The sequence below is a fragment of the Pseudophryne corroboree genome, chromosome 7, assembly GCF_028390025.1.
Source record: "Pseudophryne corroboree isolate aPseCor3 chromosome 7, aPseCor3.hap2, whole genome shotgun sequence".
Lineage (NCBI taxonomy): Eukaryota > Metazoa > Chordata > Amphibia > Anura > Myobatrachidae > Pseudophryne > Pseudophryne corroboree.
The window spans coordinates 144,826,681-144,839,403 of record NC_086450.1 but is presented as its reverse complement, the minus strand read 5'-3'; the positions used below and the strand labels follow the sequence as shown (position 1 = coordinate 144,839,403).

General features: G+C 46.8%; 1 protein-coding gene across 4 annotated transcripts in view; it reads left to right on the top strand.

Moving 5' to 3' along the window:
- FASTKD1 (FAST kinase domains 1) overlaps window positions 1–12,723 on the top strand; it is a 116,213-nt gene that overhangs the window by 76,572 nt on the left and 26,918 nt on the right. For all 4 annotated transcript variants that reach the window (XM_063933711.1, XM_063933713.1, XM_063933712.1 and 1 more), the window contains exon 13: window positions 10,900–11,038. In XM_063933711.1, the coding sequence (XP_063789781.1) occupies window positions 10,900–11,038 (139 nt within the window). The remainder of the gene's footprint in view (window positions 1–10,899; window positions 11,039–12,723) is intronic.

Below are 12,723 nucleotides of genomic sequence, written 5' to 3'. Positions count from 1 at the left end.
CGGTCTATCGGACCTGGTGGCCACGGCAACTGCTGGGAAATCCACATTTTTACCCCAGGTAGCCTCTCAACATAAAAAGACGCCGTCTTATCCGGCTCAGTCCTTTCGTCCCCATAAGGGCAAGCGGGCAAAAGGTTCCTCTTTTCTGCCCCGGGGCAGAGGAAGGGGAAAAAGACTGCAACAGACAGCCACTTCCCAGGAACAAAAGCCCTCCCCCGCTTCTGCCAAGTCCTCAGCATGACGCTGGGGCCTTACAAGCGGACTCAGGCACGGTGGGGGCCCGTCTCAAGAATTTCAGCGCGCAGTGGGCTCACTCGCAAGTGGACCCCTGGATCCTGCAAGTAGTATCTCAGGGGTACAAATTGGAGTTCGAGACGTCTCCCCCTCGCCGGTTCCTGAAGTCTGCTTTACCAACGTCTCCCTCCGACAGGGAGGCAGTATTGGAGGCAGTTCACAAGCTGTATTCCCAGCAGGTGATAATCAAGGTACCCCTCCTGCAACAAGGGAAGGGGTATTATTCCACGCTGTTTGTGGTACCGAAGCCGGACGGCTCGGTGAGACCAATTTTAAATCTGAAGTCTTTGAACACTTACATACAGAGGTTCAAATTCAAGATGGAGTCACTCAGGGCAGTGATCGCGAACCTGGAAGAGGGGGACTATATGGTGTCTCTGGACATCAAAGATGCCTACCTCCATGTCCCCATTTACCCTTCTCATCAAGGGTACCTCAGGTTTGTGGTACAAAACTGTCACTATCAGTTTCAGACGCTGCCGTTTGGATTATCCACGGCACCTCGGGTCTTTACCAAGGTAATGGCCGAAATGATGATTCTTCTTCGAAGAAAAGGCGTTTTAATTATCCCTTACTTGGACAATCTCCTGATAAGAGCAAGATCCAGAGAACAGTTAGTAGTCGGAGTAGCCCTATCTCAAGTAGTGCTACGGCAGCACGGCTGGATTCTAAATATCCCAAAATCGCAGCTGATTCCGACAACACGTCTTCTGTTCCTAGGGATGATTCTGGACACAGTCCAGAAAAAGGTGTTCCTTCCGGAGGAGAAAGCCAGGGAGTTATCCGAACTGGTCAGAAACCTCCTGAAACCAGGGCAAGTCTCAGTGCATCAATGCACAAGAGTCTTGGAAAAGATGGTAGCTTCCTACGAAGCGATTCCATTCGGCAGATTCCACGCAAGAACGTTCCAGTGGGATCTGCTGGACAAATGGTCCGGATCGCATCTTCAGATGCATCAACGGATAACCCTGTCCCCAAGGACAAGGGTGTCTCTTCTGTGGTGGTTGCAGAGTGCTCATCTTCTAGGGGGCCGCAGATTCGGCATTCAGGACTGGGTCCTGGTGACCACGGATGCCAGCCTGAGAGGCTGGGGAGCAGTCACACAAGGAAGAAATTTCCAGGGCTTGTGGTCAAGCCTGGAGACATCACTTCACATAAATATCCTGGAGCTAAGGGCCATCTACAATGCTCTAAGCCTAGCACGACCTCTGCTTCAAGGTCAGCCGGTGCTGATTCAGTCAGACAACATCACGGCAGTCGCCCACGTAAACAGACAGGGCGGCACAAGAAGCAGGAGGGCAATGGCAGAAGTTGCAAGGATTCTTCGCTGGGTGGAAAATCATGTGATAGCACTGTCAGCAGTGTTCATTCCGGGAGTGGACAACTGGGAAGCAGACTTCCTCAGCAGGCACGACCTCCACCCGGGAGAGTGGGGACTTCACCCAGAAGTCTTCCACATGATTGTGAACCGTTGGGAAAAACCAAAGGTGGACATGATGGCGTCACGCCTCAACAAAAAACTAGACAGGTATTGCGCCAGGTCACGGGACCCTCAGGCAATAGCTGTGGACGCGCTGGTAACACCGTGGGGGCACCAGTCAGTGTATGTGTTCCCTCCTCTGCCTCTCATACCCAAGGTACTGAGAATCATAAGAAGGAGAGGAGTAAGGACTATACTCGTGGCTCCGGATTGGCCAAGAAGGACTTGGTACCCGGAACTTCAAGAGATGCTCACGGAGGACCCGTGGCCTCTACCTCTACGAAGGGACCTGCTCCAGCAGGGACCCTGTCTGTTCCAAGACTTACCGCGGCTGCGTTTGACGGCATGGCGGTTGAACGCCGGATCCTGAAGGAAAAAGGCATTCCGGATGAAGTCATCCCTACCCTGATCAAAGCCAGGAAGGATGTAACCGTGCAGCATTATCACCGTATTTGGCGTAAATATGTTGCGTGGTGCGAGGCCAGGAAGGCCCCTACAGAGGAATTTCAACTGAGTCGTTTCCTGCATTTCCTGCAAACAGGACTGTCTATGGGCCTAAAATTAGGGTCCATTAAGGTTCAAATTTCGGCCCTGTCGATCTTCTTCCAAAAAGAACTGGCTTCAGTTCCTGAAGTTCAGACGTTTGTCAAAGGGGTGCTGCATATACAGCCTCCTTTTGTGCCTCCAGTGGCACCTTGGGATCTCAATGTGGTTTTGGGGTTCCTAAAATCACATTGGTTTGAACCACTCACCACTGTGGACTTAAAATATCTCACATGGAAAGTGGTAATGCTATTGGCCCTGGCTTCAGCCAGGCGCGTGTCAGAATTGGCGGCTTTATCCTATAAAAGCCCTTACCTAATTTTTCATACGGATAGGGCAGAATTGAGGACTCGTCCTCAGTTTCTCCCCTTGGTGGTTTCAGCGTTTCACCTGAATCAGCCTATTGTGGTACCTGCGGCTACTAGGGACTTGGAGGACTCCAAGTTGCTGGACGTAGTCGGGGCCCTGAAAATATACGTTTCCAGGACGGCTGGAGTCAGAAAATCTGACTCGCTGTTTATCCTGTATGCACCCAACAAGCTGGGTGCTCCTGCTTCTAAGCAGACTATTGCTCGTTGGATTTGTAGTACAATTCAGCTTGCACATTCTGTGGCAGGCTTGCCACAGCCAAAATCTGTAAAAGCCCATTCCACACGGAAAGTGGGCTCATCTTGGGCGGCCGCCCGAGGGGTCTCGGCTTTACAACTTTGCCGAGCAGCTACTTGGTCAGGGGCAAACACGTTTGCTAAATTCTACAAATTTGATACCCTGGCTGAGGAGGACCTGGAGTTCTCTCATTCGGTGCTGCAGAGTCATCCGCACTCTCCCGCCCGTTTGGGAGCTTTGGTATAATCCCCATGGTCCTTACGGAGTTCCCAGCATCCACTAGGACGTCAGAGAAAATAAGAATTTACTTACCGATAATTCTATTTCTCATAGTCCGTAGTGGATGCTGGGCGCCCATCCCAAGTGCGGATTGTCTGCAATACTTGTACATAGTTATTGTTAACTAAATCGGGTTATTGTTGTAGTGAGCCATCTTTTCTAGAGGCTCCTCTGTTTATCATACTGTAAACTGGGTTCAGATCACAAGTTATACGGTGTGATTGGTGTGGCTGGTATGAGTCTTACCCGGGATTCAAAATCCTTCCTTATTGTGTACGCTCGTCCGGGCACAGTATCCTAACTGAGGCTTGGAGGAGGGTCATAGGGGGAGGAGCCAGTGCACACCAGGTAGTACTAAAGCTTTCTATTTGTGCCCAGTCTCCTGCGGAGCCGCTATTCCCCATGGTCCTTACGGAGTTCCCAGCATCCACTACGGACTATGAGAAATAGAATTATCGGTAAGTAAATTCTTATTTTTTAGGTCATTCTTGTGTTCAATTGTGTGGTGAGGGACAAGATTTGCTTCTGTTTGTCCACATATTTTATGATTGACAGCCACTAGCGCTGGTTTTGCCTAATACATTAACCAGAAAAAATTTGAAATGGTCCTGAACCACCAACCCAGGGCACCCCTGCAAATATCCCGAAGCACCCCAGGGTTCAACGGCACACAGTTTGAGAACCAGTGCTTTAGACCATTATAGTGGAGCACCTACAGGGGTTCAGTATGAAATACAGGCGGCCGGGATTAGTATAGCGACAGCGGAATCCCGGCCACCAGTATGCCGGCAGCAGGGCGAGCGCTAGAAAACCCCTTGCGGGTTTGCTGCACTCGCCACAGGCTATTCTCCCTCAGAGGGAGAATAGCCTGTGGCGCCAGTATTCTGGCGTCTGCATTTCACCGCTAGTCTGGATTCCGGCATCGGCATTGTGATCGCCGAGATCCCGACTAGCGGTATTGCTACCACTTCCCACCTACAGTTAAATAGTGATAACCAGGACAGCAGGCACTGTTGACAACACCAAACTTTTTACTGTTGCACAAAATACACATAACTTGTACTTCTATATGCAAGAGAACAATGTACCTTGCTGAACAAACGGCACCTCAACCATCTTTAGGAGCTTTCATCATTCCAATAATTGAGTAGTGTGTGCACTGGTGATTGGATGTTCACAAGATTCTTTCAGTTCTCTGAACAAAAAAATAGATTAATTGTGGATCTTTCTCCTTCGGGGTCCACAGGATATACATTGGGATAAGAGGTAGCATCAGTGGAATGGCACCAACGATCAAAAGCGTTCGACCTCCCAGAATGCAACGGGCCAGTCTCCTATATTCCCGCCTCCTGGCTCAGGCAATTCAGTTTGTTTGTTGGTGCGGCAGGAGCCGGACCACGATCTTTGGGCTGCTCATTTTGGCAGCCATAAGCTTGTTATTTAACTTATTTTTATAGTCGTAAATTTTTTGAGCGAGTTTCTAAAAACGCACCTTAGAAAGAGTCGCTCCAACAACTCTCAGCCAGGTTGCGACAGCGCTTACCCACGTGTACAGTTCTGTTTCGGCGAGCGTCTGTATAGGATGTACTAGCAAGTCCAGCTGACATTACCCGGCTGTGGCCGAAGCACAGGAAGAAGGTAAGGTGTCGGTTCCGCTTAGCAGGGTTAGACGTAAGACACAGCCGCACTGTTTTAGGGAGGGAGACTACCAAACAGTCGCTGACGCGGCTGCCACCTCTGGTGCACCAGCGCTAGGCCCCAGGGATCATAGGCTCCAGGGATTAGTTCGAGGCCGCGATCCCTGGGGCTGATGTCAGCAGTGAGGAGTAAGACTCTCCCCTGGTCGCCCCTCCACCCGGTTCATGACCAGTTTTTTACGAGTTTCCCGCCATGGACTGATTTCCCGCTTCCATCTGAGACGCTGTGTATCTAAAGGACCCAGTCACAGCATAGGCGGCTGTGTGACTGGTGCGTTGGTGTTCACTTGGGCGTCTGTGTTCACTGTAAAATTCACTGGGCGTTTGTGTACACTATTTGCATTTGGATCAACTCAACGTTCATTAACGTATTGATCGATCCTGGAAGCGGGGTGAGTCTCCCTGTATCCTACTTTTCTGAGCCAGGTGATACAGCACTAAGTCTCTACCTACCATTAAGTACAAGTAGTGGGATAAGTGCCTGATGCATTTGAGTCTGTAAACTATTGCTGCAGTTTCTTTCGCTGGTGCAAGGCAGGGAGGGATCGGATTGTATGTCACTTTAGAAAGCTTTAAAGTGATTTCAGTCACTAATTGTGTAGTTAACACCGTGCAGGTGTGTGATTTGTTTATCATGTCTAAGAGAGGCACGGTAGAGGAGGATACACTCCACAGCAGCACCAACACTGATTTCATGTTTGTCATGCAAAGCTGGGTTAGCTCTCAGGATCTGGTTCAAAATGGATTATGTGCAAATTGTTTTAGCTTTCACCAAAGCCTCCTGAATAATCCAAGGCAGGCACAGGTTCTAGTTGAACCCCCATGGGCTTCTTTTTCACGGACATTATCCAATATAGCTGAGCGGATAATGGGGGTAATTCAGAGTTGATCGCAGCAGCAAATTTGTTAGCAGTTGGGCAAAACCATGTGCACTGCAGGAGGAACAGATACAACATTTGCAGAGAGAGTTAGATTTGGGTTGGTTATTTTGTTTCTGTGCAGGGTAAATACATAAAGAGTTTTTTTTGTCCCGAAAAAGGAGTAACGGGACAAAGAAGATAGCCTCTTTTTGGGGGCACTCCTTACTTTAAGTTATTGTTTGAAATCAATTTTAATTTAATTCATTAAAAGTAATAATGGTAATATAACTTTATTCTAACCTTATACTATACCCTTACTGATTAGTAAACGTATTTATACAAATTGCTTACCCTTTTACATGTAGATTAACATGTCATCAATTTGTAACGTCCCTTTACATATTTGAAGATATTAATGTTGTCTCCTCTTAGACGCCTCTTTTCCAGTGTATACATATTCAACCTAGTAAGCCTTTCTTCGTAATCCAGTCCCTCTAGTCCTTTAGTCAATTTAAATACTGCCTGCTTTGTTTTTACACTGCAATTTAGATTTCAGTTTGAACACACCCCACCCAAATCTTACTCTATGCACATTTTATATCTGCCCCACCTGCAGTGCACGTGGTTTTGCCCAGCTGCTAACAAATTTTCTGCTATGATCAACTCTGAATTACCCCCAATGCCAGCTCCTATACCACGGATAGGTTATCCTGTTAACCCTTACATGCAACATTCCCCGTGTGGTTTATAACATCCAGTCCAGGAATCTGCAGCCTTTCAACAAAAACAGGCTGAAAGGCCTGTGGAAGGTAAATCACACAAACATGAAACAACATCTTCACAGTCTACAGATGTTTCAGATGGGAACTGTTCGGAGGATGAGGATTCCTTGCATTCTGGGTCTGCATACAGAGATGAGGATGAGGCCTGTATTTAATGGTGCAGTGCCAGGAAATTTGACCCTAGGTCTTTCAGAGTTTCAAGAGTCCTAGCATTCCTTCAGGCAGGAATGGACAAAGGTCAGGTGGCTTCCTTGAGAGTTCAGGTGTCAGCATTGACTGTATGATTTCAAAATATAATATAATATAATCTCTAGGTTATGCTTTTGCCTTCAAGAAGCACCCTCCTCGAAGGTTTTTTGTACCAGCCGTTTCAGGGAGAGACGAAGGCCAGGGCTTTGTTAGTTCAGAAATTGCTTCAGTCAGGAGTAGTCATTCCAGTTCCCCCTGCACAAAGAGGACAGGGTTTTTACTCCAACCTGTTTCTAGTTCAGAAGCCAAATGGGTCATTTCGGCCCATTCTCAATCTCAAAGTACTGAACAAATACATTTGGGTACCTCAGTTTCACATGGAGACGTTACTTTCCATCATTTTGGCCATGGAGCCAGGGGATTATATGGTATCCCTGGATATACAGGATGCTTACCTACATGTTCCTACACTGTCCCATCAGTGCTATCTCAGGTTCGCTATCCTCCAACAGCATTTTCAGTTCCAGGTCCTACCTTTTGGGTTAGCCAGAGCTCCCAAAGTATTTACCAAGATTATGTTGGTAATGGCAGCTTATCTCCATATGCTTCTGAGGAAGGTCTGAGGACCGAAAGCGCGCTTAAGCACAAGGCTCTAACCAACTGGATCCCGCACAGGTGACCGAACGCAGCTGGCTCTGTAGTGAAGTGGTGTTCCAGTATCCCATATGGGTGATATGCTTTTAAATTACATGTTTGATGTAAGTGTGTTTTTGTCAGAATAAACCGTTTGTATGGTGAAGCAGTATTGCACTATATTTTTATCCTTCTAAGTTTTCAGCATATCGGGATATCTGTGGGAATTGAGGATCCACGCCATCTGGTGGATGATATGCATGATTGACTCATATTTATGTGAGTTGAACCAATAAAACCTCTCTTTCATTTTAACCTAAAAAATTGGTTGCACTATGTCTGTTTATTTTAATTTTACAGACATGTTACCTCTCTGAAAAGAGTGGACTATTACATCTCTCTGTCAACATCCTCTGAAAAAGAGGTTACCTACTCTAATTGGTTGTTATTAAAGTAAGCCGTTTAATTTTTAATTGGTGTATGGTGGCGCCAGGTGTGGTCACTTTCTGTTTTTATTAGCTTATCTCCACCAGCAGGGGATAAGAATATTTCCATACCTCGACGATCTTTTAATACTGGCACAGATGCAGGAATTGCTCTTATGTCATCTGCAACAGACAATAACATGTCTGCAGAACCAGGGGTGGCTCATAAATTTGGCAAAATCGTCTCTGGTTCCGTCACAACGGATGACTCACTTGGGGGCTGTACTGGATTCAAGTCTTCAGAGAGTAATTTTACCTCTGAACAAGATATCCAAGGTCCTGTCAAGGATTCAGGACTTATTACACAGTCAAAAGGTATCCATTCACGCAGCAATGCGCGTGATGGGTTTGATAGTGTCAACATTTGACATGGTGGAGTATGCACAATTCCACTCAAGGCCTCTGCAGCGTCTGATTCTTGCCGAATGGAATGGGTTGCATCAGACGATAAAAACACAGACTATGTTTCTTACGATAGAAGTAAGAAGGTCATTAGCCTGGTGGCTACAGACATCCCATCTGGACAAGGGAAGACCCTTTTGGATATCAGATTGGGAAATTTTGACAACAGACGCCAGTCTCCAGGGCTGGGGAGCAGTGTCAGGAAGGTTGTGTTTTCAGGGGCAATGGACCAAGGAAGAAAGTTGCCTGCCAATAAACATATTGGAACTTCGGGCCATATACATGGCACTGATTCAGGCAAAGGACATTCTTCGGGGAAAACCAGTCCAGATCCGCTCGGAAAATGCAACGGCAGTAGCGTACCTCAACCATCAAGGAGGAACTCGCAGCCGAAAAGCGATGAAGGAGGCAAGTCACATACTAAAGTGGGCAGATCTTCATCATCCAGCCTTGTCTGCAGTGTTCGTTCCGGGAGTCCTAAACTGGGAAGCGGACTCAGGCAAGCGAATGGGCTCTACACCCGGGGGTCTTCCAGACTCTAGTAGACAAGTGGGGAATGCCAGAGATAGATCTCATGGCGTCCCGTCTGAACAACAAAGTGCTCACATACGGGTCAAGAACAAAGGATTCCAGAGCGATCTTTGTGGATGCCCTGTTGGTGAGATGGGATTTTCGTCTAGCTTATGTGTTTTCTCCAATCACCGTATTACCCAGGCTGGTGAGAAAAATAAAGCAAGGAAAAGGTACCGTGATACTAATAGCTCCGGCTTGGCCCAGAACACATTGGTGCACAGATCAGCAGAGGATGTCGCTGGATGTTCCACTTCTGCTCCCTCAACGTCCAGATCTACTGATGCAGGGTCCTTGTTATCACAGACATCTGGATCGAGTGTCTTTGACGGCGTGGCTCTTGAAACCTCTATCCTGAAGTCAAGAGGATTCTCACAACAGGTAATTCAAACTATACTCAGAGCAAGGAAACCTTCCTCAGCTTGCATTTATCACTGAATATGGCAAACCTATATTCATTGGTGCAGTGAACGGAAAATGGACCCCCAGGGTTTGAACGTGGCTTCCTTGAGAGTGCAAGTATCAGCATTGACTGTATGGTTCCAAAAGAAAATTGCCAATTTACAGGGTGTGCATACTTATTTCCAGGGAATGTTGTGCATTCAACCTCATTTTGTTCCTCCTACAGTGCCTTGGAACTTAAGTTTAGTCCTGAAAGCCCTTCAAGTTGCCCCGTTTGAACTACTTAGTAAAGTGGATCTTAAATGGTTGACAGCTAAAGTCCTCTTTCTACTGGCTATGGCGTCGGCTAGAAGAGTATGAGATTTAGGGGCATTATCATGTCATTCCCCATTTCTGATTTTTTTTTTCCTTTTTATCCAGATAAAGCAGTTCTCAGAACTAGATCTGGGTATCTTCCCAAGGTGGTGTCTAAATTCCACCTTAATGATGAAATTGTAGTCCCGGCTTTCCAGGTACCGGGCCTTTCTGCGGGAGATGCATCGCTGGACGTGGTCCGTGCATTAAGGATCTACGTGGATCGTACCAGTGCCATCAGAAAGACAGATTCTCTCTTCATTCTCTACGGATTTCACAAGAGAGGATGGCCTGCTGATAAGCAGACGCTGGCAAGATGGCTTCGGATGACGATTCCACAAGCATATTTTCAGGCTGATCTCCTGGTTTTCGGCTAATGTCTCTGCTCACTCTACTCGAAAGGTAGGTCCATTTTGGGCAGCACAACGTGGTGCTTCAGCAGAACAGATATGTAAGGCAGCCACATGGTCTTCCATTAACACATTCATTAGACATTATGCCTTGGATACCTTTGCCTCTCATGACGCTGAATTCGGGCGAAGGATTCTCCTGTCCAATCAGGAGCGTCCCCTCCACTAAATTGCTTTGGGAAATCCCATTGTTATACTGTGGATAACCTGTGGACCTGCCGGAGAAATATATGTTATGGTAAGAACTTACCGTTGATAACTGTATTTCTCCTAAGTCCACAGGATCCACAGGGATTCCACCCTGACGCACCAGATTTGAGAATCCTTTTACTCACTAACCTTTTCCTTCTTGTACAAAAGGGTGTGCATGTGTGTTCTTATCGCCTGATTAGGGCTATCTATGATGCTCCTGCCTTGAGCTTTGGAATATCACTGATTTGCCTGTGCAAGGAGGTGGGGATATATGGATGGGCCCGTTGCATGCTGGGAGTCTGGAAAAGCTTTGACCGATTGGTGCAAATCCACTGTCGCTTCATCATATCCCATTGTTATCCTTTGGATCCTGTGGACTTAGGAGAAATACCGTTATCAACGGTAAGTTCTTACCATAACGTATATTTCCTCCAGAGTGGACAACTGGAGAAGTTGCCTATAGCAATCAATCAAATATTTTACAGAATGAATAGTACTTGATAAATACAAACTAGAATCTGATTAGTTGCTGCTACTACTACTTCACTTGTCCACTTCTCCCCCCTGTAGACGGTTTGATACATCCCCTTTAGATCCCTCTTTGCAGCAACTGCCATCAGGTTTAAATATATTTATTTGTAGAATTTCCAGCTTTGATGGTTCCTGGCATAATTGTTTCTGAAAGTCCTCAGTCCTACCCATAATGTCATGTATTGTGCAGATTTTGAATACATTCTGGACAGCAACAAAAAGCCAATTGAGTACATGGAGGATAATAGTATTTCTGCTAACTGGTTAAAAGAGCATGAGCTTAGCAGTCAAGTTCAGGAAAACAAGCCACTACCCCAAGGCGCTCAAAGGTCAGTAATAATCACTTGCATCGCCCCCACCTGATTTTGTTTAAAATTTTTTTACAAAGTCTTTTAACAACTTTAAATTAAGTGTAATAGTTGGTTGGAGACACTTCACAACCAGTTGCTTTGCTTTCCCCCTCACCTCTTAGGGATGTGAAGGTTAGTTACAGTAACAGACATTAATGTGCGCAGCCAAACATTGTGCTCATATCTGGGGGAAAGGGCACTGAATTTTCAAAAACTGTTGTTTTTTTCAAGACCAGTCTCAACATGAGTCGAAGTTCTGTAAATCCATTTACAGTGCGCTTACTGATCTGGATGGAGATGTATGAAACCTTAGAGAGAGATAAAGTGGAAACAGGCCGCAGCATCCAGTTATCAGCTTCTGACTTTTTTTTTATTTTAAACATCTTTTCTCTAGCATCCATAAGAGATATTCGGGAAAACTAGTACGATGGGGTATAGATGGGGTCCAAAGGAGCTAGTGCACTTTAAATTTCTTACACTGGGTTTGATGGCTCCTCCCCTCTATGCCCCCTCCCACAGGCAGTTTAGAAAAACGTGCCCTCAGGAGAGGATGCACATCTCTGTAGCTCCAGAGAGTTTTCTTCAATTTCATTTAAAAGTTTTATATTTTTTCGGTATGCTGTCTGGGCAACAGGATACCTGCGCCGTGGGAGTTAGGGGTGATTGTCACCGGCCTTGCGAGGTGCAGAGCCGCTTCTCTGCTGCAGGACCACCGTCCTGAGGGGCTGTTTGTTCAGCGGGGCACTGCGCCTTGGCTGTCACAGCAGCAGCACGCTGTACACCCCTAACGCTGCCTGAAGATGACATTGGTAGTGAGTACACACCGGAACCCCGCTATGGAAGTTCCAGGTACAAAGTGCGGCTGACCACGGGTGCGGTGTACGGGACCCTCCCGCTATGATCCCCCGTGTGTACACTGGCACAAAACTGCTTAACTAAGCACTTGTGTGAGGTTTTAAGCTTATTTGGAGACTTTACCAGTATAATTAATATGTACAGCTCCGGCGCCATTGGAGGCGGCGGAGTTTCCTCAGAGCAGGGCCAGCGGCATTTTGGCACCTTCCTCTGCTTACAGCAACCATCAACAGCACACACTCAGCGCTTCCTGCCTCACAGACACGCTGGAAACTGGTACAAGGTGTAGCTAAAGGGGAGAGCTACTTGTGTACACTATTCTGAGCCTATTTAGCACTGCATTTATTAGTGTTACTGTGATCACAGAGCTGACAGTCTCACTGGGGCTGTGCACCTCAGGGTGTGCTGGTATTTCTCCCTCTCTCTGTGTCTCCTCTCACATACAGTAGGACAGGCTTGCATTATAACGGTCTGTGTGTTTGTGTATGTTTTTGTACTTACTGTGAAATATGGGTAAGCACAAGCTGTGCAGTATCTGTCACACCAGATTCTCTCCATTATCTAATGGCCCTGTTTCCTGTGAGCAATGTAGTCAATATTCACAGATTAGTGAAGAGGATGGGGGAGAGGGTACAGAGCCCCACTGGTTAGGGGTGGTCATTTCGAGTTGATCACTCGCTAGCAGTTTTTAGCAGCTGTGCAAACGCTATGCCGCCGCCCACTGGGAGTGTATTTTAGCTTAGCAGAAGTGCGAACGATTGTAACGCAGAGCGGCTACAAAATAAAGTTGTGTAGTTTCAGATTAGCTT